Source organism: Cydia strobilella, chromosome 25 (assembly GCF_947568885.1).
Source record: "Cydia strobilella chromosome 25, ilCydStro3.1, whole genome shotgun sequence".
NCBI classification, from domain to species: domain Eukaryota; kingdom Metazoa; phylum Arthropoda; class Insecta; order Lepidoptera; family Tortricidae; genus Cydia; species Cydia strobilella.
Window position 1 is genome coordinate 3,848,053 of NC_086065.1, and position 26,919 is coordinate 3,874,971.

At 37.8% G+C, this 26,919-nt stretch overlaps 2 protein-coding genes and 1 long non-coding RNA gene across 4 annotated transcripts in view; 1 reads left to right on the forward strand and 2 right to left on the reverse strand.

The window, feature by feature from the left end:
- LOC134752849 (uncharacterized) overlaps positions 1 to 22,104 on the forward strand; it is a 40,768-nt gene extending 18,664 nt beyond the window's left edge. Inside the window, exons 4-7 of the mRNA XM_063688614.1 lie at positions 3,048 to 3,163; positions 5,387 to 5,479; positions 17,706 to 17,804; positions 21,166 to 22,104. Of these exons, the coding sequence (XP_063544684.1) occupies positions 3,048 to 3,163; positions 5,387 to 5,479; positions 17,706 to 17,804; positions 21,166 to 21,249 (392 nt within the window). The 3' untranslated portion in view covers positions 21,250 to 22,104. The remainder of the gene's footprint in view (positions 1 to 3,047; positions 3,164 to 5,386; positions 5,480 to 17,705; positions 17,805 to 21,165) is intronic.
- The window catches only part of LOC134752938 (uncharacterized), a 126,582-nt gene that overhangs the window by 45,935 nt on the left and 53,728 nt on the right, over positions 1 to 26,919 (reverse strand). The window lies entirely within an intron of this gene.
- The window catches only part of LOC134752790 (atos homolog protein A), a 69,880-nt gene continuing 66,171 nt past the window's right edge, over positions 23,211 to 26,919 (reverse strand). For both annotated transcript variants that reach the window (XM_063688500.1, XM_063688501.1), the window contains 4 exons: positions 26,048 to 26,229; positions 25,138 to 25,301; positions 24,235 to 24,473; positions 23,211 to 23,682 (listed from right to left, as the gene is read on the reverse strand). In XM_063688500.1, the coding sequence (XP_063544570.1) occupies positions 23,319 to 23,682; positions 24,235 to 24,473; positions 25,138 to 25,301; positions 26,048 to 26,229 (949 nt within the window). In that variant the 3' untranslated portion in view covers positions 23,211 to 23,318. The remainder of the gene's footprint in view (positions 23,683 to 24,234; positions 24,474 to 25,137; positions 25,302 to 26,047; positions 26,230 to 26,919) is intronic.

Genomic DNA, 26,919 nt, shown 5'->3' on the forward strand with positions numbered 1-26,919 from the left:
ACCTAGAGTTTCAACTCCAAATGGAACGAAATGATACTCTCTACCGAGGCTCTTATATTTATTACGTTTTAAAATTTCGGCGCTTTCCACCGCTCCGCCCGCTTTTACATTAGTCCGTTGGAAAGTTAATTGATAAGGACCATCGGGCTATTATTTAACGTCATAAACACAATGATTAAAATGATCATTCATATCAAACGTTAAGTTTAAGATATTAATTATTAACTCTTTTAAGCTACAATACAATACAATTGGGATACCTAACTAATAGTTAAGTACACTTTCAGGAACAAAACAACTTTCAACAATACTGGTAAATACATTGAAAATGCCTTTGAGTGCACGTATTATATGCATCTTGACTTGCATTGCATGTAATAAATACTCCTCAGTATGGAATACAAGATAAAATGTGACGTTTTCAATCAAAAGGTACCACATTGTCGATTACCATAAGGACGAAAATTGCTTGTATCTTTATACGAAAAATCTGTCAGAGCGTCCTTAAGGTAAGCGACAATGTGGTACCTTTTGCTAGAAAACGACACAAATATGCATTTATTGCATGTAATAAATATTCTTCTATAGTACCTATTGCAAGTGCACGAAAAAAAATTATTAGATTTTTTAATTATTCATCTTTGTTAAATCATGTTATCTAATCATATTATCATGTACAAATCAATCATCATATCTAGTGATTTTTTATACCACTTCGGTGGCAAACAAGCATACGGCGCGCCTGATGGCAAGCAGTCACCGTAGCCTATGGACGCCGGCAACTCCAGAGGTGATAAATGCGCGTTGCCGACCCTTTAAAAACCCATACACTCCTTTTTGAAGAACCCCATACTGTATAACCTCGATAGATATTGCTATTATATGCCTTTGTCTCGAGAACTGTCTGTTTTCAATAGGCAGTGTAAAGTAGATGGCGCTCTATGACCCCGTATGTCATATTTCCGCAAAATTAATTATGTACTATTATAAATATTTGCGCCAAATTGTAATTAATCGTGTAATTGTATTTAATTCAAATTTTATCAGACTGAGTGACATATATATATATCACTGACAAATATTTTCACATGTCTATCTTGACTGAATGTATAATGGGAAGCAATGTATATAAATTAAGATTTTATGTTACCATATGTTCATTGTGAATAAACGATTTCATTCATTCATTCATTCAAAAAATGGTGCGTAAATTAGGCCATATTCGCTTGCTCCTTAAAAGCCATGTATTAAGTTGAGGGCTGGCAACATGGAATAATTATTAGGCATTTTTTATTCGTTAATAGTCCCTTTAAACTTTATTAAACAACTAAAATTATAGTCTCTAGACAACTTTTTTTTTTATTTTTTTTATTTATTCACTTTAAATATTCATACAACTTTTGCCAGCATGCCACTATTGTAAACCTCTTTGGTTTATGTAATAGTTGGCGAGTTCGCGCGGTCCGATCCGCGTTTGCTTAATACTATTAGGTATTAGGCTTAATAATACTAACTTTGTAACAGAATTTATGGCTAGACTAGGTAGCTCATTTTGTCTCGTAAGAAACTGTATGTTTTTTTTTTAAATATAGTATTGTGCTAAATAAGAAACAATCTGCTTAGTAAATCTTGTCCATTTTAACTGCATTTAAAATTCTCATGAGCCAAATGCATTAAATAATTAAACTGCATTTTATAGACGCTAGGTAAATTAAAACGATATTAACGATTTTTTAATTAAAATTGCTAGCGGACTTTTATTTTACGATTATGAAGTGTATAATTATTTGCGAGAACATTCTTAACGACGAATAAATTATTTATTGAATTTCACTTCCGTGTGCAAAAGCTATATTTCTAAACAGCCTACTTAGATTTTTTATTGACATAGTAATGCAAATCTAGTATAATAAAATCATTATATATGACCAAGAGAGGCATAACATTCATTCATTATACAATCAACATAAATTTAAATACTTATAAACTCTCTATGGTTCCCAAGATCAATGAGGATATAATAAGATAGAGCGGTACTGTCATAGCAAAGATAGATATAACTCCAGTAAGTTATATGTTACTCTATGGTCAATAAGTTACTCTATGGTCATAGTAAATTTTGTAACCACTGTAAATTCACTGCCATCTATCGAAATACTTTAAAACTATAAATGAAGATTTATAAAAATACGTTAAAATGTATTTAAATGTTCTTTCACTGGTATGCGTTAAAATTATAAATAACAAACGAAACAGTCAACGCCCTCTATACGAGAGTAGGCCAAAACTAGTGGCGCCATCTGATCGAGAATCAAATTTCCGTGATTTTCGAGGCACGTTTTTTCCTTAGACTGTATCCATCTATTACGGAGTTATATCTATCTTTGCCAAGATACAGGCTCACCACTGTCAAGTTTTTTTTGATGTAATGTTTTTTGCCTTATTAAACCTTTTCATTTAATTTCATTTTCATTATATTTATGATATTTTCAACCGACTTCCATTCCAAGAGGAGGTTCTCTATTCGGTTGCGGCATTTTTTTTTATTAGTTAAAATGTAGGTATGAAAAAGGAATCTATCCTATATGACGATTGATGCATCGCATTTGCATTGAAAAACACGTTTGTATTAACTGCTTTTAGATTACTTATTATTAAAAAAAACATAATAAATTGATAAATACATTTTTGCCAGACTTAAAAGAATGGCCACACAGGCCAGCCAAGCCAGCGGGACGCATTAACCTTTTGGACGCCAATGACCGATATATACGCACCGTAGGTTCAACGCCAAAGACCGATTAATCGGTCATAGACCACAGAGCAACATAGACCTACGTGCATATGCATAAAGTTCAATTTAAGTTTTGACACTTCGGTGACGTGGCGTCTGGATGACAGCTTTTGTGTTTGACACGGCGTCGAAAAGGTTTAAAAGTGCATGATGCCGCGCAGTGTGGTCAATCCTTTACTTAATTCATTAAATGTAAGGAACTTGGTATTTCCTCATCTGTGGGTCATTTTTTATAATATTCTTCTAATTTTAGAGCAAAGAGGCAAAAAGAAGAAGAAGAAGAAGGCCATCCTGAAGCTACTGATCCTTGGAGCCGTGCTGAAAGCCAAGATCGGGACACTGCTGCAAATTCTGTCGTTCAAGTTGCAGGTACTTTATTTATTTATTTTAATAACTGAGTCCAAGTTGAAGATTTGCCAACGGGCTATTGAGCGCGGCATTTTAGGTGTGAAGAGGACCGATCGTATCCGGAACACCACGCTGCGCGCAAAAACCCGCATTGCTGACGTCGGCGAGAAGACTGCTAGGCTCAAATGGGACTGGGCCGGTCACGTCTGCCGCATGCATCCAGACAGATGGGCTAGCATAGCTACCAAATGGATGCCAGAAGAGGGGCGCGAACGCGGCAGGCCCAGACGGAGATGGTGGGATGACCTAGACACCTTTCTCAGCAACTGACCGGAGGAGGCACTATATCGGGAGTCGTGGAAGACAAGGGGAGAGGCCTTTGCCCAGTAGTGGGACACCATAATAGGCTAGTAAAAAAAAAACCTGAGCCAGTTCTGTGCATAGTCCTCTCCCTATTGATTTCCACTCGTTTTGAGTAACCTGGGCAATTTTTACGATATACGTCAAAGATTCAAAGAATTTATTTGAATAGAACACAGTTATGAGAAGGTGTTACAAGTTACAAGATAAAAGAAATTCGTGCATTCAGTCTGCATGCAGGCGCCTCCAGCCATGCATCTCCAGGCATGTCGGCTGTCAATCACTTTTTTAGGGTTCCGTACCCAAAGGGTAAAAACGGGACCCTATTACTAATAGTCCACTGTCCGTCTGTCTGTCCGCCTGTTTTTCCATCTGTCTATCCGTCTGTCTGTCCGTCTGTCTTCTGTCCGTCACCAGGCTGTATCTCATGAACCGTGATAGGTAGACTGTTGACATTTTCACATAGATGATGATGATGATGATAGATGATTTCTGTTCCCGCTATAACAACAAATACTAGTAGTGGTGACTTCCTCAGTTAATAAGTATTTTAATTTTTAACCTGGAAACAGAATACAATACAATACCTTTCTTTCTGCTTTGCCCTAAGGTTGACTAGTAGGGAATGCCTCATGGCATTAAGTTCGCTTTTTGTATATTAAGTTTTTCTTTTGTGCAATAAAGTTTAAATAAATAAAACAATAATGGGGTTGGCAACTGTCAAAGGTTTGCAGAGATGGCGCCATCATAGCTTGCCCCTTTTTCTATGAGATTTGGCTTAAAGGGCTGGCATCTAGGGCATTAAAAAAACAAAAATTTGACACAATTCTAGGGATTGACAGGGCAAGCTATGCTGGCGCCATCTGCTAATTATTTCGAACGGCCAACCCCATTGGACAAATGACAAAATGTATTGACGGTACCGCACGGTAGCGCGGCGTAGACATTGAATGATTACCGTGAAGTTTTCTTAGTTATTAGCTACTAGCTACACGCATGGTCACACATGAAAGTGGATGAATGATACGCGATGAATTTTATAGACATAAGAACCTGATGGAATTACTAGACCGTAAAAGACGTTAAGGCGCCCACTGACTATCAGTCCGCCGGACGATATAGGCCTGTCAGTTAGAACAAAACGTTGACAGCTCCGAACAACTGACAGGCCGATATCGTCCGGCGGACTGATAGTCTGTGGGCCCCTTTAGACATATAAAACCGCTTTAGATTAGAATGAACTTTAATTTTTTCTTATGAATAATCAAGAAATATAAAAATATAGGTCACTTAAAACTTCATCGTCTTTTTAACCAGCTCATAAATAACAGGGTGCCTGGCAAAGGTGACCACCTCTCTATCACTCTTCCATATTAGTGCAATAGTGACAGTTGCGTTTCGTTCGCTAAGGAGCGTCAACGATTGGCATGTTTTCTACGCAGTTAAAAATATTCATGAAATATTGCCAATCACTAGGGTGCAATATGACAAAACTTGTTTTATATTTATTTTAAAATGTCATATTGCACCACCGTAGCGACGACCATAATTAATACAAGGAATGTATAACCACCGAAAGTACTGAGCTACTGAGGTCTCAAGGGGACTCTTCCCCTTGAGACCTCAGTAGCCGACCGCTGACAAACTGGGCTTCGACCATCAAAAAAGCGGATATGACAAACAGACAGCCAAAAATGGCTCCAGTGTTAGATGTGCTAACCCCAAGTAAATGGGATAATTGGGATAAGGCAAGGATAATGGTGATAAAACTTGTTTTATCTCCTTACTCTTTCATTGTAAATAATGTCAAATTGATCGTCTCGACCCCACTTTACATCTATTGAACTTTTTTGTATTTTTTGTAACGCATTCTTCTTCTTCTAGGTTAAATTCTTCATCCTTGCGCTGATCGGTCTGGGTATCAACCTGGCGCGATTCTGGATCGACGTGAAGAAACAGCATCAACCTCCGCAGAAGGTCAGTGCATTTCATTATGATACCTTTAAGATGGGTCGGCAACGCGCATATATGTAACACCCCTGTAACACCCCTGTAGTTGCAGGCGTCCATAGGCTACAGTAACTGCCTACCATCAGGCGGTCCGTGTGTTCGTTTGTCACCAACGTAGTATTAAAAAAAGGTGAATGTAAACGACCGCTTCTCCGTACAAACTTAGTCCCTATTTTCTTCTTTGGATATTGATAATATGGAAAAATACACATTACTTAGTGTCTCATTATTTATTTAATATTATGAACTGACAGGTGAGCATATGTTAATTCTATTCAATAAAATACAATACTCTTTAGTGCACACCTCAATAAAAGAAATGTCACAGCTTGAAAGTAAAGGTAAGACAATCGACGGTCTTATCGCCAAAGAAATGCTAGTATTTTCTATAAAAAGGGACCTTATTGTCGATGGCGCTTACGCCATTATTAACGATGCTCCGATATAAATACAATGCCGCGCGACGCTTTGCGGCGTAAGCGCCATCGACAATAAGGTCCCTTTTCATAGAAAATGCCCCGTATAAATTCACGATTTAATCACATATTTTCGTAATATATTCACGTAAAATCGATGGTTTCCAACCATATTGAACATTTAAAACACACAAATAGAAATTGTTTAATGATCTACACTACTTTAATCGCTTGAAAGAACGTACCTACCTATAGTTTCAATTAATCGAATGTTCTAGTAGAAATTTACCATCTATAGATAATTTGTACAATTGAGTTATTTGAATGTTCGTGCTTATTCATCATAATATAACGGTAGGATATCGATTTTCAAACCATGTCAAGCTATTTGAAAGTACGATAACTATAAAAAATTGCCTAATTTGTAGCATTGTGCTACATAATAGACTATACACAGGCCTAGAGGCCAATTCGAACGTTCGTAAGCTAATAGAATTAGAATTAGAATTGTTTATTGCACTCATATTAGTTCTTAAAACTATTTAATACAGTTCTACATGAACCCTGTAAGGGTATAGCAATATACTTAACACTAACTTATGACATAACATGCATCATAGGCATAAGCCAATTCCTAAAGACTAGTGTATAATTTATAATGGTCACTCTTGTAACCTTTTTTTTTCAAACTTTTATCGGTGCCGGTAACGTTATTAGTCCATATTATCGTTAAAAAAATCATTTAATGCGTAGTATGCTTTTTTTACTAGGTAAGTTTTTAATGCATTTTTAAAGTTACTATAATTATTTATTTCTTTTATTCCGTTTGGGATTTTATTATATATTTTTATGGCCATGCCAAAGGGGCCTTTATGGATCATCTGCAAAGTAGAGTTTGGTGTGGCTAGTCTAGTTTTAGGTCGTAGGTTGGCCGATCGCGAGTATTGGGGAAAGAGGTTTTCATTATTCTTTACGAATAGACACACTTCCAGTATGTACATGGAGATTAAAGTCAGGATTCTTAACTTTATGAAGTGAGGTTTGCAGCTTTCCAGTTGATGAATGTTCACAAGGATCCTGACGCAGTGTTTTTGTAATAAAAAAAGATTGTTCACACTTGGACTATTACCCCACAGTATAATTCCATATTGTAACCAAGAGTGAGCATAGGCGTAGTATGCATTTGTGGCTATTTTTATGTCAGTACATTTTTTTAGGTGATTTAGTGCGTAAATGAAGCTACTTAATTTGCTACTTATTTTATTTTATTTCATTATCTAATAGTTTTGTTGACTGTACATATTTGTATACAAGTGTGATGAAATCATTGTGTGTGCCACTGCCACGAGCGATACAGGAATACGAACTCGTGGTAATTAGCACTCGTCTTCGGCTTCGGTCACACTCACACTCGTTCGTAAATTCATGTTTACCGCCCTTAATACACAATGTAGGTATCATCGGTGAGTAAGGTTGCCAGAGCTCGAGGGAGAGGAGTGTTAGGGTCGGTAACGCGCATGTAACTCCTCTGGAGTTGCAGGCGTACATAGGCTACGGAGACTGCTTAACATCAGGCGGGCCGTACGCTTGTTTGCCACCGACGTAGTATAAAAAAAATCAGAATTTACTGACTTTGATTGTTTAAGTATTTATAGTAGTTATTACTTGTCATTACGAGTTACCTTTGCCAAGCTTTTATCGCTGACTGTACTTTTTTCCACAGGCAACTAATACTCATCGAGACAATTCTAAAAACCCCAAACACAATTAGGTTGCGTTGTTTTATCACAGAGTTCCTATGACCACCTCCTGTCTTCATCATCAGATCAGCTCGATGGTACTAGAATATTGCATTGTCACCCGACTTAGATGCATATGCAAATTTTCAGCTTTACCGGAAACCGGGAAGATGGTTAAATTAGTTAGATTCCATTACATAGTTACATACAGGTCGACCTATGAAATTTGACATGAATATGCAAGAAACATATTATTATCTATGTCTGGTACTAGTTATCGTTGGTTAACCCTTAAATGCATGATTTTTTGTATAACTTTTTAATCAATTGAAATAGATGTGTCATGTTGTATAGATTGAGGGAAAAATAAAGAAAAAAATCATAGTATTAAATATTATGTATTAAATATATGATGCATATATACATCATTATGCATTTAAGGGTTAAAATTAGACAAAGAAATTAGAGCGAGTAGAAGTTTTACTTACAAAACTTGTTAATTTAACAATTTGTATTATATAGATTGAATTCGTTGCTCCTTCTTATTCGGCAAATATCGGAAATTGCATGCCATTTCTTGCAACATTTGTATTATAGAAGCCTTTATACAAAACGCCAAAAATCATATTCACGCATGTTTTCGCTTTTCATATTCGTATTCATATCACGAAAGAAAGTGCTTATAACCGCGACCTTAATCTGTAGATTAAATATAATAATTAACTGCATAAAACATGCGCGTGCGCATATTAATTTGATGAAACTCAGTCTAGCTAATATGATCTCTGTTTCTTTGTGTTAAGGTTGATTTGCACAGTAGGAAAGTACGTGGGAAAAGGGTATCTAAGGATTAGGTGGTTGTGAAGGATGTATAATTAGAATAGAATAGAATAACATTTTATTCGTGAGCACAAAACGAGACATTACATAACAGAAAAGAAAACATAGAATAAGATTAAAGTGCCACGAAATGGCCTCCTTTTCCATTTGACTAGATCTTTCGGTTTAGCCCATGGTTGATTGGTAGAGAATGCCTTCAGGCATTAAGTGACCACTTGTACTCTTCATGTATTATGCAAAGAAGTTTAAATAAATAAATTACCAGTGACAGTGTGACTCAAATATAATAAGTATATGGGGTCCCAGCGCGCACAAGTTGTTAGCAGAAATCGCGAAGCGTCTGGTTGACATAACGGTGACCGAAGAGCTGGCGGCTTCCTCGCACAACGTATCAGCATTGCGATACAGCGAGGAAATGCCGACAGCATCCTTGGTACAATGCCTCAAGGGCCTATTTTAGATTTAAGCTAGTTATTAATTTCGTTTACGTAGTACCACTGTAAGTATATATCTTACAAGATAAAGAGTTTTATAATAAAAAATATAAAAATACTGATAATCTCCGGATCGCAATTTTCAAATAATGTTTTATAAGTTGTCCGGTGACATCGCCACTTTTCACAAGTCAAAGTCACGAGTTCCCATTATAACAAGTCGAATCGAACTTGCCTTTATATTTATTAGGGCCGCATACCGAAGTCACTTAGAGTAAGATCAGCTATTAACTGATTGGTGAACCTTATGTGTTCGCAATAAGATTCATTTTCCGTTAACATAGTGGAGTGGTAGTTGCATCCTGGCGATGCATCACCCACGCCGGAGGTCTTGGGGTCGCCTGTTGCACTTTCTCTGCATGCATCTTTTGGCTCTACACGATGGGCCATCATAGTGGCCCACTAAGATGGGCCAGCGTGTCGAGAGGGTAGTGTCGTATGGCTTATGGCCCATCCCGCCGCGCCATAAGCCATCCGACACCATCTTCGTGCGCGTTGGAGGGTCGGCCATCTTGTGGCCCGAATCGGAACCATAAACATTTACATTGACACTTCACGCCGAAGAAAGTGCTGCCATGCACCGTTCTCGTACGTTTTCTTGTGCATAGTAGCTTCTGCCGTCTTGTGGGCTATTTTGGAAGCATAAACTTCACATTTACGCCTCGCGCAAAAAATTTGACGTGTCCTGTGCTGCCGCGCTAAGCACTGCACTGCTCTTAAGCAGTAACTCATTTTGACTCAACTTTAATCTCTTTCAATTGTAGAACATATCGCACAAGTACAAAGTTTATATTTTGACGTTTTTGATTATTGGGTAGTTAACATTTTTTTATGTATCAGTCGATCAGGTTTGTTTTGAGGATCAAATGTCTGGATCTATATTGTTGCTATACAATAATTTTTAAGTTTCCAATTTATTGTGATAAATTGCTCATTTTCTATCTATTTCACTAGATTTAGTTATAAAATTCAACATGTGTCAACTACCCTATTGCATGACATTTCAAAAAATGAGTTACTGCTCTTATACTTAGCGCGGCAGTGTGCAGTGTGCAGTGTGCTGCCCCCCACAGTTTATGCACACTCCAGCGCCCATAGGTTGACACGAGGGTAACGTACGACCTTGTATTACTACCTACCCACATATCTCAGAGTTGACACACTGGTTGCATCCCACCGCTGCATAAAGGTCTTGAGGTCGGCTTGCACTTTCTCTGCATTGATGCACCTAGCGATGCCGGCGATAACTTGAAACAAAGGTTGTATGATAGACTAGATTAGTCTCGATAGTCTATTCAACGTGGGAACATCTTTTTAGGGTTCCGTACCCAAAGGGTAAAAACAGGACCCTATTACTAAGACTCCACTAACCGTCTGTTTGTTTTCACCGCTAACCACAAATACAAAAAATTACGGAACCCTCGGTGGGTGAGTCCGACTCGCACTTGTCCGGTTTTTTATAAATAAGTACCTAATGTATCCCTAATATTACAAAATACGGTACATCTGTTAAAACAGAAGCGAGGCAAACAATTTGTGACGTTTTCAACCACAAGGTACCACATTGTCGCTTGTCAATAGGGTTGATTTTAAATTGAAGCTTTATGGAAATTGACATGATGCCTTATTGGCAAGTTGACAACCGACAATATGTACCCTTTTGGCTGAGAATGACCCATTTATTTCCTTAACCATCGCCACTCGTGCAAGATGCACCGCGTGCAGTAGAAAGTGCAACAGTTAATTGACACTAAGTGTTGACCTTCATTACGCCATGGGCGATAAAAGCGGAGATGACTTATTCATACTGATCCTATTACAAACTGAAATAAATATCATATACGAAGGAAAAAATGACCAAAGCCTCCAGTGTCCAGAGCTGGAAACGAACCAGCGTACCCCGTTTACCGGACAGGTGCCTGAACCGCTCGGCTATCCGGCCACGGTGGCATGGGTCGAAATTTCCAAGTATATGACAATTCCCGAAGGCTTGTGGCGCCCCCTTGTGGTGATCCTATTACATTCGTGTTTGCATACTTGTATGAAAGTGCAATAACTGACATTGACACAGTGAGTTGACTATCATTATTATTAAGACTTTATTTCGGACATCAATGATCCATAAATGATTGGTTAGTTACAATAGTACTTATCACTATGTTAGTATTAACAACACAAATTATATGCCACGGGCAATAGAAGCGAAGATGACTCATTATTAAAATCCTTTATTTATAAATTTAACGTATGCTGTCTTTTGCTAACTTGACTGAAAGTGAAACTGATTTAAACCTTCACAATTTCTACACATTATTATATTTTAACATACATACATACATATAATCACGCCTATTTCCCGGAGGGGTAGGCAGAGACCACGGATTTCCACTTGCTACGATCCTGACATACCTCTTTCGCTTCCTTCACTTTCATAACATTCGTCATACACGCTCGCCGGTTTAGGGTGCTCTTGACCTGGCCTTTCTTCAGGTTTTATATTTTAAAACGGGACTTAATCGCGTATTTATATGTGTCGCTTATATTATTATGTGTCGCTTGTACATATTTTTATGTACCCCTTATAATAAGGCTATAAACATGATTTTTGATCACAGAAATAGTCGAGCACATAGATTTTCATACCCAGATTCGGCCTGCATTAATAACTTTTTTTAAAGATTTTGTCGCTTATTTCGTTATTCCATAACGCAGTCCAAGTTTCATGCAATTTCCAATAATTGCCGGCTAAGTAGGTGCAACGAATTCAATCGATCGATTCAATACCCCAATGTAACGTATGTCTCTTCGCATCATCGGTGACCTACAGGGTGTCGTGTATGGAAGCCTTGTATTTTCTTCATTCAATTCCAATTCTCAATTATTATTATTTTAATGAATGTCATTACCGAGTCTAACGCGATAAAATTTTATTATTTCACCTTTTTTTTAGACCTTTCAGCTAGGTTACACTAGCTGTGGTCACCCCGACCCCGGGTCAGACCCGGTAATGACATTAATTAAAATAATAATAATTGAGAATTGGAATTGAATGAAGAAAATACGAGGCTTCCATACACGACACCCTGTAGGTCACCGATGATGCGAAGAGACTAATAATGTGTGATAATAATGTGTATGCTGTGTGACGTGTAAAATTATTTCATGTTATCAATAAATTTCTCATTCTCTCATTCTCATTCTCAATGACATTAATTATGTGTACAAAACGCGAGAGTTTAAAGTTTTGTAATTGTGACGTTTTCAACTAAAAGGTACCACATTGTCGCTTGTTGATAAGGTTGATTTCTAATAGAAGCTATATGGAAACGCCTTACTGACAAGCGACAATAAGTACCCTTTTGGTTGAAAATGGCACACATTTTATTATTATTTACGTTCCGAATAGTAATGTAATTCTTACTAATCGCTATCCACAATAAGAGCGTCTGACTCTTTATTATTATTACAGCTCTTATAAGTATGCTGTTGGATGCAAAAAAAAATATAATAAAATTTACGAGTATTGGGTATTTGACTACTAGTCTAATCAGTTTCTTTTTTCGAACTGTCAAAATGATTTGCCAGTATGGATTTATATGAAATACTAGCAAATGACGTCACGATCAACTTACCTACTGTTTATAGTTCTATACGATTAAAAAAATAGAAATTGTGTCTAAAAATAACTTCAGCTGTCTACGTTCTGGTGTTTTATTTCATGCATGATGTGAGATCATTATTTTAAATACAGTCAACATTCCTATTGCCACCAAGAAGGCCATTAAACAGTAGAATAGGGTATTTTATTGTATTTAAAATAAATTATTTTACACCATGCATGAAATAAAGCATAGAAAAACGTAGACAGCAGTTATTTTTACATACAATTTATATTTTTAAACTCGTATAAAACTATAAAGAGTAGGTAATTCGATTGGACGTCACATGCTAGTGTTTCATATAAATTCCATAGTAGCAAAATCGTTTTGACAGTTCGAGAAAAGAAACTGATTTGATTAGTAGTCAATTACCCTATCAGGCACATAGTAAATAGTACCTGTGTAAATGTTAATGGCATTAACTTAATGCACACATTAATAACAAGTTACACAATTTATCTCCTGGCCTTTCTCCGCGCTTTCCGTGCCCCGTGACCTAAGCTGTGCATCCGTGACTGAGAATATATTTCTAAATAAATTTAACGTAGAGTTAGACCAAAACAAGTATGCAACGATTTTAATAGCACACACAATGCGTGTGTTATTTTAATCGTCAAACTTTTATGAAATTATGACGTATAAATAACACTTGCACTGCGTATATGCTATCAAAATCGTTGCAAACTTGTTTTGGTCTAACTCTTCGTTAAATTGTGGTATTTTCTATAAAAAGGGACCTTATTGTCGATGGCGCTTACGCCATTATAAACGATGCTCCGATATAAATACAATGCCGCGCGACGCTGTGCGGCGTAAGCGCCATCGACAATAAGGTCCCTTTTCATAGAAAATGCCCCAATTAGAAATATATTCTTGCTAAAATAGTGACTAGTGTTAGACCAAACTCTAGTCACTATTAGCACTGATGTATGTTGGCCACATCAAACCGGGGTACGATTAAAAATCAACTCACGTATGCGACGCGCTCTAATTTTATGTATGTATGTTTTTATGTACGCATGGTACGCATGTATATGGGTAAGAGGCACGGCCGTCCTCTTTCAGACCGCGGTGGCAGCATGATTCCATTTTAATCGCCTGTCACATGCCTGTCACTATGCCTGCACTGTCGCACTTACATACTTGTTAGAACGTGACAGGCATGGTGACAGGTGATAAAAATGCGACCGTGCAAAGGCCGCTGTTTGTCAACTTGGTGAATTTGTTGTTTTACTCAAATTGCAGGTTTTTAAGCTTGATAGTGAATTTGTGACATTTTCAACCAAAAGGTACCACATTGTCGCTTGTCAATAAGAAGCTATTGTATTGAAGCTATATGGAAATAGCGCCTTATTGACAACCGACAATAAGTACCCTTATGATTGAGAATTTATACAGCAATTTCGGATGTAACAATTTTATATGGTTTTTATCTTATTTTTATACGACTGTAGCCGCCGTGCAAGTCTCGACGACAAATAAAAATACTTCGATTTGAAGTAAACGTGTAATCTTGCATATATAGGTGCTGGTTACGAGGTACAGTTGGCGAAAACGGTTAAAGGTGTAGAAGTGGTGGTAATGGTATGGAGGCTGATGCAAGAGTGATTAATTAACTTAACACAATAAACTTTTTTACATTTTTTCATATTTTTTTTCATTAAGCAAATTTTGAATGGTAAAAAGGTAGTCTAAATTTAGGTGCCTCTAATTGGCCGCGATACAGGTTATGTGGCCCGTTTTTCACTTAGATAGGTGACAACTATTGAATCTTTATCATTCTTAGTCAATGCACATTGTCATTTGAAGATTCTATGCTGATCATGATCATCAATTAAATTAAGAACAGTCAATTGCATAAACCTGTTCTATACAAAACATCTCGAAAAATCCTGACTTTCTCCTCAGTGTAAGTGGTCACGAATCACGATAGGATCAAGTTATGGTCATTTGTTTGCGTCGACCGTATTGATGTCATGACTCAGCGACGTAATTTCGAGTTATGGAACCTTGTTAACACGAATCTCTATGGAAACGCGGGAAAAATTGATAAAAGTTATTATTTGGAGTCTTGCGGGTGTCGAGCTGTCCAAACCTATGAGTAGGTATCTGCGTGATGCGTGAATAATAATTGCTGATACTATGTATTTGAATCTTGGATCATGGGTTTGTTCTTATGGATAAGTACTTTTGCTTATAAACCCCATAATTCTTAAGTCAGACTCCAAAATGAACCGACTTTATTGATATTGTAATACATTTTCTCCGTTTCTAGAGGTAATTTGAAATATATGATAATGTGCCATTTTCAACCAAAAGGGTACTTATTGTCGCTTGTCAGTAAGGCGCTATTTCCATATAGCTTCAATTAGAAATCAACCTTATCGACAAGCGACAATGTGGTACCTTTTGGTTGAAAACGTCACAATTATAATACAGTACACAATCACACTCACACGCTTGTATAACACATTGACAGATTTATCACCAGCAGCACATCGGTACGCATATCCGTATGCACATCTGTAGGGATATCCCTAGATTATTGTTATTCATTTTGATGACAGATTTGCTAAGAATTAATTCGAACCTTGCTTAATTTTGGTATCAAATTCAATACACACAAATTCCGATTGCCAACATGTTATACTAACAAGTACCTTCACACGTAACTTTTACTTTCTCGCAGGCAGTTGTAAATTAATTCAAATTCTGTAGTCATTCCACCATTCCACATCACGAAAATTGTCTAATGATAGTAATGATAACTCATGTGACTCGTACTAGGTTAAACATTTTTCTCTAATCCCGAATAGGTATGCCCGACGGGGCTGATGGGAATAAAAAACAGTCAGAAATGGAGATGAAATTATTCCTTACGATGTCAAAATTTGTTTCCAACTGATCCGTTATTGTTTCCAGAGATGTTTTTGATTAGTCAAGTACAATTTACGTACATTTTTAAACAGTTCATTCCCTAAAATCTTGTTGAAAAATTGTTGTGCAGTTTGCAATTTGTTTCTTTAAAGTGAGGGGTCAACTTTCCAAGGCCAAACTATAACTGGTTTTAATTCCATTTCATAGTGAAATGTACTGTTTGCGTGCACAAATTTCTTTACAAAATCTATCACCCAACTTACTTCAGTCTTTTTTTCAATATTAAACTTTATTTTCTTAGTAACACGGATTTAAATTCAATAATCTAACTTGTTTCGTAAGTGGTTGTGTAAATTATGGATTATGGACGTGCAAGGTGAAATTTGGCATGAATTTGCAAAATTTTTGGGTGAAATTTTTAAGTGTGTGAATGTTTTGGGTGCGTTATTCACAGTTTAAAGTGTTTAACGGGCATTGATATGGAATAATTCGATAATGTATAAATTGATTGTATGGTTTAAATAGCTCAGAATAGGAGCTTGTTTTTATCTACATGTTCTTGCTCGCTTAAAAAAAAACTTGTTACGCGTATTCATTTGATTATTTGAAGGGTACACGGAAAGAACATGTCTAGTCACTTTTGTCACATATTGAGTAATCGCGGTTTTAAATTTGGAACCATGACAAAATTATTATATGGTAATTCCGTGACCAGGTCATTTTTAACTTTAAAAAAAGTTGTGTTACATATATTATACAGTGCTAGCAAAAGCTATAACTAATAGTTCATTAAAAGCTCTACATTTTGAGATGAAAATCTCATTTTCCGAAAAAAGTGACTAGACATGTTCTTTCCGTGTAGCCTTCATATAGCCATACAGCGTTTTCATTGACTATAAAGTGCGGGTGTTTTTTTTTATATTTTATATCCATGCCCATGGTAAACAAATGTACGGTTCGCGGTCTAACGCTGCGTCTTACGGTACGCAAAGATAGATATAACTCCGTAATAGATGGATACAGTCTAAGGAAAAAACGTGCCTCGAAAATCACGAAAATTTTATTCTCGTTCAGAGGGCGCTACTAGCTTTGGCCTACTGTCGTATAGATGGCGTTGACGGTTTCGTTTGTTATTTAACAATTTTAACGCATATCAGTGAAAGAACATGGGTCAAAATCATAAAAATAATTAATGCAAATAAAAAAAATCATTTACCTATCCATATTTAAATACATTTTATCGTATTTTTATAAATCTTCATTTTTAGTTTTAAGGTGTGTCGATAGATGGCAGTGAATTTACTGGGGTTACAAAATTTACTATGACAGTACCGCTCTATCTTATTATATCCTCTTTGCGGTACGTAAGCGAACAACTCGCAAACGCGCAACGAGATCGCCCACGTAGGACACTTCTTTAGGTGTCAAAGGATTGATTCAACCAGCGCCGCATCGCTTCGCTACGCATTCGCGTGTTGTTCGCCTACGTAGTACGCTGCGCAAGCGAGCAGATGGACGCGTGTAACTCCAGGGTTGTTACATGTTATTAGTTTTTGTTATTTTTTTTATTAAACCTCATAGTGCAAAATGATTTACCTGTAGGAACTCGTTTTCTACAAATTATAAACATGCCCCCTATAGAGAATCTACTAAAATTCATAATGTCAACTTGAATCTACTTACTTCACATTTGTATTAAGGTTTGAATCAAAATATGGGGCATTTTCTATGAAAAGGGACCTTATTGTCGATGGCGCTTACGCCGCACAGCGTCGCGCGGCATTGTATTTATATCGGAGCATCGTTTATAATGGCGTAAGCGCCATTGACAATAAGGTCCCTTTTTATAGAAAATACCACAATCATTTTCAAACTGCCCAATCAGTGTTGTGTGCTCTAAGTAATTCTGTACCTGACCAGTTTTTTTTAATGATATAGTAGGCAAACGAGCAGACGAACCGCCTAATGGTAAGCGATTACTCGTTTCTTGAAGGTTTGAAGGTCGTATAGGTCCACAAATATCGCAGGCGACAGTTCATTCCCTTGGGTTGCTGTGCGAGGCAGGAAGTGTCTGAAGAAACGCACAGTGGACTGCCAAAATCATCTAAGTGGCGAATAACATATAATCAGGAGATTGAGATTGAATGTGTATGTCTGTTTGTCTGCAGGTGATATACTATGAGCATGCGCAGCATCAGCACCACTATGATCACGAGGAGGAGCCAGCTGGCTGGGGCCCGTGGTCCCGCACCTCGGACCCTGTTGATGTAAGTCTTTAAACATTTTACACTTCATAAATGGTGATATCAAGAGCCTTTTAAGTTAACAAATGGGATAGTTTCCAGGTCTAAAATAGTGATTATATGTGATACACAACGTGTAGCCTGTAAGAGGGAGGAATATTAAAATACCAGCCAAGTGCGAGTCGGACTCGCGCACGAAGGGATACAACAAACGTGTTTTTTATGCCGTTTTTTGCGTATGTACGGAGACCTTCGTGCGCAAGTCCGACTCGCTTTTTTCTACTATCTGTAATCTGTATACCTTGCCATATATCTTGCCATAAAAACACAACTGACAAATATGGGGCATTTTCTATAAAAAGGGACCTTATTGTCGATGGCGCTTACGCCGCACAGCGTCGCGCGGCATTGTATTTATATCGGAGAATCGTTTATAATGGCGTAAGCGCCATCGACAATAACGTCCCTTTTTATAGAAAATACCACATATAGATACGCCTAAGGTGGACGGCTGTCTATCATTTGTCACCGTCTGTCACGCTCTAACAAGTACGTAAGTGCGAAAGTGACGCATGATATAACAAGTGACAAAAAGGCGACCATCATACCGCTGCTGATCGATACTCGAGTTAATTTTGGACTATATTTGAGAGCTTTTTGACTATAGCCCTCCAAAACCCAGAATTTTAAGTTTTTTATTTTATTTGGAACCTTAACTTATTTAAAAAGAGTTAAGTTTTGGAATAAAGCGCCTTTATAAGAGCCTCTAGGAGTCAGGAGGATATTTGGGTGGTTATACTCTTACGATACTTAAGGTAAACGGTACTACGCACGTACCGTTTAACTATACGATCTTAACATGCCACGCTATGTATAACAACATCCTATAGAATTTCTTATTCTCTCGACACCATAGCTTAGCTCATCACGATAGGACCAGGAGAAAGCGCTTTCACCAGGGACTGAACCGACGACCTTACCTTTGCATTCCTTGACTTTCCTGCCTTTATTCGCAAGCCTGTCGCCAACCAGTTTGCTAATGTTTATTTCAATCGCTATTGCAACCCACTAGCACAGAATAAATGTGGTATTTTCTATAAAAAGGGACCTTATTGTCGATAGCGCTTACGCCATTATAAACGATGCTCCGATATAAATACAATGCCGCGCGACGCTGTGCGGCGTAAGCGCCATCGACAATAAGGTCCCTTTTCATAGAAAATGCCCCAAATAAACTACCGTACAGAAAGGACACTTCCCACAAACCCAAAGTTTGACAGCGATTCTGGGACGAATCATGCTGTCCCTTTCTAGTGTATGGCACATCCCTTTCGGCTATTTAAGGTTGTCAAAATTCAAGTCATTATCTTATCTGTTGTCGTGCACGCAAAGGGACGTCAAGTTGTGCCCACCCTAATAATTGCTCAGAGCAATGCTGAGCCGAACAGAGCCGAGTTTGCCCGAAAGGAGGAGTGTCCTCTTACTGGTATCGGCCCATTTGTGACAATAAGGTTGACTACTAGTCAAATCAGTTTCTTTTTTCGAAATGTCAAAACGGTTTTGTTACTATCGAATTTATATGAAACACTAGCATGTGACGTCACAATCAAATTACCTTCTCTTTATAGTTTTATACGGGTTTTAAAATAGAGATTGTGTCTAAAAATAACTGCTGTTACGTTTCTCTATTAATCTTCTGGTGCTTTATTTCATGCATAGTGTAAAATAATTTATTTTAAATACAGTCAAATAACCTATTATGATCAGCAAGCAAGGAGCGGTTTAGAGTAAAAAATGATTATAGAGATGACTTGGGTACTATGAATACTTTTGCTATAGGTAAAGAGTAATTCAGGCGAGACAATTTTACGCACAATCGGATTATACTAACAATTGTGTGGTGCGGATGCAAAGATGAAATTGGCTCGCCGGGCAGTACTTGATTCCATTGTATTTTGTAAGAAGATTGTGATGTAAAAATTACAATTTTATATAAATTTAATACATGTAATTGTAGAACATGCTGTGTACACGGGTCTCCGGCAAGCTCGGTTCTTCATACAAACGTAGTTCCGCTCTCATTTTAAAACGACTAGCTAGATTGCTCTGAAACTTTGTACTTACAATAGGATAAGTTATATCTATCTATGTCTGTATCTAGTTTATATAGCTTCAGATACCATAGTAAAAAAAATACAGCGAATTAAAATTTTTCATACAAAACTTGTTTTCGCTCTATTTCGTTTTTTATAAACTGGAGCTACCTATATAAACTAATTTCAGACCTAGATATACCTTATGTCACTGTATGTGTAAAGTTTCATTACAATCCAACACGTAGTTTTAAAATAAATAAATATTCGTTTATTTCAGGCCTGGGGCCCATAAAAATGTTGTTAGTAACAATGCCTTACTTTATATTAGTATATACAACAAGTAATAACAATTAAATCCTTATTGATTAAAAGTAAATTCAAATAAATACTACAAAAATTAATAATTACAAAAATAATAATAATAATTCACAAAATAAAAATTTACACAAGCCCAAGCATTATTTGCCTCCATTTGTCATAAATGGGGCAGTCAAACATATACGCAAACAGCCCCAGGATGCTGTTGCTGCTGCCCCGAACGCGACTGAGTAGAGAGGCCACTTTCTTGCGGATGATGGCGTGGAACCCATCCGTGTGCGCCTCCGCGAACATACCTGACGCGCTACAGAACCGGGTGAGAGCGGAACTACATTTGTATGGGAAGTGGGAATTCGGCCGAGCTTGCCGGGGACTTAAAATGTATCGTAGGGGCCAATATGCATATGTATGTTTCCTATGATATTGTACTATATTTATTAAGTGTATTTAATAAAGTAAAGCGCTGGTGGCCTAGCGGTAAGAGCGTGCGACTTTTAATCCGGATAGGTCGCGGGTTCAAACCCCGGCTCGTACCAATGAGTTATTTGGAACATGCCGCATGTTTCAAATTGGAACTTATGTATCATTTGATATTTAACAGTCGCTTTTCGGTGAAGGAAAACATCATAAGGAAACCGGACTAATAATCCCAACAAGGCCTAGTTTCCCCTCTGGGTTGGAAGGTCAGATGGCAGTCGCTTTCGTAAAAACTAGTGCCTACGCCAATTCTCGGGACTAGTTGCCAAGCGGACCCCAGGCTCCCATGAGCCGTGGCAAAAAGCCGGGATAACGCGAGGAAGATGATGAACTAATAAAAGTAAAATAAATAAATTTTCGACGCGGGTAATATGCGCGTTTCGGGGCAAATTTTGAATTTTAAGCGCTGGAATGAATGGTTGATCCCTTTTCATAGTACTTTAGTACTTAAATTGAAAGAGCTGATTTTAAATTAAACATGCTTTTATTTTCAGGATTCCGATTTGGATGACAACAGTCCGTACAGAGCGCAGGAGAAACCATCGACATATATCCGACCTCATCTCACCCGGGTCTAGGCGTATGCTTGTCTTTTTCCCTCTAGTCCCAGTAGGTTCGTTGTTCGGTATTTTGTAACTTACGGTGTATTCCCATTCGTCCCCAGCAGGCACAGATGGGAATAAGGGCATTTATATGAATCATTTCCATCTGTCCCCGCCTCATGTATGGCTGCGGTAACGTGGTGCGGGGACTAATGAGAATACACCGAACTTATCCTTGTTTGATATGAGGTTTGGGATATTTCGTCCATTGGATAAAACGGGAAAAAATCCCCTTATAAAGTTGACCGACAACTTTATGTAGTAAACAATTTCGTAATTATCCCAAACTTTTAATTTGAAAAGGGTCAGTAACCAAAAGACAACAGAAATACTGAGATTACAGGTCTATCTACAGTCACTTTAGGTTTTAAGATTAGAGTACCTTAAATAAATAAATAGGGTAATTTAAAAATATAACGGTACTAATAACATTCTCAGGTATATTAATCAAGTTTACCAAAAAGAGAATCCGCTTTATAGTTATAGTTTAAATGTACCGGCCAATGTAAAATGAGTAATTTTCTGATGTTGCACACCAGGTTTTACGTTTATTTCAATATCTACATTTGGTAAAGATCAAATAAAATGATGTTTTTTTTTTCATGACAAAATTGAATACTTCTATTTAAGATCAAGTTTTTGCAATAGCAAATGATTATGGTTTAAACATACGGTCCTATAGCTAAGTAGGTACATACGTCTTTATGTTCGATCTTGCCTCATGTTGTTGTAACTTTGTGCCGTGTTTTGTTTTTACCGTCATGCGCTCCCATCTATTTATTTTAGTTTAAATTATTTATTTTGACCTAAGTTATTTATTATTACTTTAAGAAAGTGTACAAAATATTGTAGATTCTATCGAATCGTTAGAATATTAGCTATTACTGCATTTATATTTTTTATAAAATGTATGTTTACAATTATATTTAAATTCAAATAATGTTTTTTGTATTTTTACATATTTTCAATAATCTTTCTATTTTTAAATGTTACTGTTATGTACATTTATTAGTATGTAGGACATACATATAAAAACCTAACCCATAATATATAAATAAAATGTACTTAACTTACCTAACTTTATAACCGCACTTAATTTTCGAACCAAATTTTTATTAATATTAATGAATTTAAGTTTATGTGTTTTTTATTATTACAAATAAGAGAAGTTACATTCATTATTGTTACTTATCTGCCAAACTGCAGTTTGTTGGCAGACAACTTATTCAGTAACCACACTAACCACTGGGTCTCGATAACAAGACCTTTTTCCATACTAAACTGCACGACTGTAATATTTATTTACACTTTCAATAACTGTGTATATTTTTTAAATTAAATGTATTTTTGTATTTTATTAAAGGCTAGGTATGTTGCTTTAAGGGTTGCAGAAAACAGCAGTTTCAAAAAATGCTGCATTATTTTCTAAATTTATCAGTATTTTAAGTATTTATTTTAAAGTAAGTGTTTATGTAAGTTGCCGCCATAATGTATGTGTGTATTTATTTATTTGATGATTTTCGATGGTTATTAAATATTTTTATATTTTAACTCTGTTTTTTATTGCTTTTGAAGCTTAAGTTTCCATTCACTAACACTTGTAATTTCTGGTAGAGACAAATGAAATGAGATTATTTTTATTCTCACTTGTCCCCGACTCCCCGCTCCCCGACCGAATCAGAGACAGGTAGGAATTTAAGTATGTAATTTTCATGTTTTATTTCAAACCAACATTCAGGTATCATATAGTGAACAAACGAATGACGAGAGATTTAAAAGCTTGAAAAATGTTTTGGACAAACTTAATATTGGCTGTTGAACGCCCTATCAGTACGAAAAACGAACATTAATGACAAGTTGTTATGTGCGTGACCTCAACTCTGATCAAAGACCTATATCATAAAGGCTAGTTTAAAGGCTTAAATGAAACAAATCTGTTATATAAACCAAAAAATATATTTTCTCATTACTTCATACATATTAACACGTTCGGATCAATATTTACCACAGGCACTAAATAACAGATAAAATATCTTGCCCCAATACTATCGGGGCGAGAACCTAGGGTTCTCAGGGGCATAAGTGAAACTCCTTAGCTCATATGAGACGCCCTCTTGATTTTCATCACATAACTCTCTTATATCGTTTCTAAGTTCTGAGTCAAACTCACTGCAGCCCCCGAATACTCTAATCGGCGCTCTATCAATTGAGATCGGGCTCTGATTGGTGGAAATCTCTCGCTTGGCATTGGTGGAAATCTCTGGCTCCTCATTGGTCGGTTTGTCGTTGTTCGGTATGGTCCGGAAGATGGCAGAGTGGGCAGTGGCTGTGTCTAAGTCAGCTTTTCTGGAAACTATTATACGTATGTCTGTGTGGAGGTAGAGCTTTCCGGATTTTGAGGTCATAAATCTGTAAAAAATAACGTACATTCTACAAAAGGTATTAGGTGGTATACTATGATTGCAAATGAATTGTACGAGTAGTCGCTCTAAATTAATGATAATGTTGAAATCTGAAGAAGCATCGGATTCCAAAATTCGTTTTGAAAATAAAAACCCTAAGCCATAACGTAGTGCTTTATACAGAGAACAGTCTTCCAGGCTTTTTCTGGAAACGAGAGGCCAGTAAAATAACAGAAATTCAAAATAGCAGCTCATTTTTCTGAGATCTTTTTTTAGGGTTCCGTACCCAAATGGTAAAAACGGGACCCTATTACTAAGACATTTCATGTGGTACTAAGAAATGTCATGTCTTACACATGAAACGTCATTTTAGTCCACGGAATAAAAAAACAGACCTTAGTACCCATATCCTAATCTCTCGCACTGGCGAGAGATTTAAATTTTTCAATGTTTTGGACAAACTTGATATTGGCTGTTGATTTATTTTGGCGGTTTAACTTGATTGGCGGCGATTTAACTTGATATTGGCGGTGGATTAATAAGTATGAGTAGATGGTACCTGAGGTGTATGAGGTAGCGCAGCCACTTGTGTCTCGTGGAGGGTTTGGGCGCGGGCGCGCGCGCCGGCATGTAGAGAGTGCGCTGGCGCAGGAACGTGCGAGCGAGAGGGGGCATGCCCGTCAGCTCGTACAGCACCACGAACATCTTCACGAGCGTGCCGTGCGGGTTGAACAGGGACACCTGGATGGTGCCCGAGCGGGGGACTCGGTAGCCGGAGGGTCCGAGGTTTATGTGGCCCTGGAAGAAATAGGTTAAAACCATTGAAATAAAACTTAGGAATCTTAAGGCGGCTTTAGATATGACAAAACTATCCTGCCTTGGTAACGTAGGCTGGAAAAAATGGACAGGTGGGAATAATTTCCTTTCTATCTGTGCCTGCGGGGACAGCTGGGAATAAATCACATTCCTCGTCCACGTCCTCGACACAGGTGGGAATACGCTCTTAATTTTGCCTTTTTAAAATAAAAAATATATACCTATGTCAAGGCAATAGGGGATATTACTGCAATGTTCTGCCACCAGAGTGCAGGACTAGCCCTTTTAGTAAACCATAGAGTTACTTATACATACTGTACCTTTAACAGGTTCTTAACAAGTTTTCAGAGTTAATAAAATATGACATTGATGCATCAAGGCGGTTTGCTTACAGAGGACCTACCGGGAAACGCGAATCCGAAAATTCGCTATCTGCCTCTTTATCGCTCGAATAGGCAAGAGTGACAGAGATGTTAGATAAAGAAATTTTCTTGTTTCACGACAGACCCTCAGATTGTGGTAGTGGTGCCCTGGCGCCCCCTACGCAGAGTTTCGTGTAATATTCCCTATTAGTACAATGTGGGGTGGGCAGAACGTCCAACTTAACATCTCCATTCATCGTAGAAATCAAACATAGAATACTTACCATGTAAGGTGCGTTGGTACCGCCCGGGGCGTAGAAGAACACAGTGACTGGCAGGCGCTTGTGGGGCGGACAGAACGCCCCGGAAGCCCCTATTTCGGCAGTGAACCCGTGGACTGTCGCGACGGGCTCCAGGCGGCCTTTCAGGGCTGATTCTTCGAAGCTACCTATAAATGTAATTGATGTTGATGTAGTTTTTTAGGGTTCCGTACCCAAAGGGTAAAAACGGGACCCTATTACTAAGACTCCGCTGTCCGTCTGTCTGTCCGTCTGTCACCAGGCTGTATCTCATGATAGCTAGACAGTTGAAATTTTCACAGATGGTGTATTTCTGTTGCCGCTATAACAACTCACTCACTGAAAACAGAATAAAATGAATATTTAAGGGGGGCTCCCATACAACAAACGTGATTTTTTTGCCGTTTTTGCGTAATGGTACGGAACCCTTCGTGCGCGAGTCCGACTCGCACTTGGCCGGTTTTTAAGTAGACTATCAGTGAAAGTTATTGATGTGATAATTATTATATTTATTATTCCTTAATAGTTTTTTTGCTGCTGAAGCATGGTACTTAAATAACAAGAGTGATATTGTTGTATGTAGTCTCGAGCAGTGGCAGATGGCAAGTGTGATAGTATAAGAACGATTATTCTCTAAATACCTGTCTATATGTGACGTTTACAAGTAAAAGGTTGTCGTTTATCATAAGGACGAAATTTGCTAGTCTCTTTATACGAATAACCTGCCAGAGCGTCCTCATGGTAAGCGACAAAGTGGTACCTTTTACTTGAAAACGACACATATGATACATGTTAGGTTGCGCTGGCACAAGCAATATGCATTTATGTCACAGTAAACCAGTGAGTTACTGCTAAACACTGAAAGTGGCTAATTGCCATAAGTACCACAACTTACCAAGAAGTCCAGCGCTGGGTCCAATCCTCAGCTTAGGTGTTGTCGGTTCCTTCGGTGGCGGCGGGCTGCGAGGGCGCGCGGGGGCGGGCGCGGGGGCGGGGGAGGGGCCGGGGGAGGGACAGGGGGGCGCCGGGGGCGACGCCGGGGAGGGGGACACGGGGGAGATCGGGTGGAACAGCGCACTGCGGAGAACAAGGTTATTAGAAAATGGTCAGAGGGCTGCCGCTAATATGTACATTAGACAATCATCTCTAAACCTCTATCGCCTTTAAATATTTTCATCGCTCCAGTAATGATGAAGTAATAAAAAGGAGACTCGGGGACAGTAAGACACTCGAGGACAATCATATATAGGAACCGTGCGCGTTGGAGGGTCTGCCATCTTGTGGCCTGAATCGGAAACATGGGACATACATATATATATTATATTGCCAAAGCAAGTGCTACCACCATCCATCTACCGTTAATATAATCAAAAATAAACTTTCACATTTATGCCTCGCGCCTAAAATCAGTTGGCTCCTATGCTGCCCCCTATAGTTCATGCACGGTCCCTATAGAAATTTTAAATATATTCCCTCCTGTACCTTGGTCACGTTAGGGTATATATAGGAACGATTGCTTGCCATGTGCCCACCGATAACACAATTGTTAATAAAACTATTTCTATCTGTCCCCAATAGGCACATTTCGGAAATAAACTATTTCTATCCGTCCCCAGTGGGATCATTTGAGAAAGGAACTATTCTTACTCTGTCCCCGGCAGTTACAATTAATAAGGAAACTATTTTTATCTGTCCCCAGCAGGCACATTTGAGAATGAATCTATTCCTATTTGTCCCCGGCAGTTACAGTTGGTATTACTATTATAA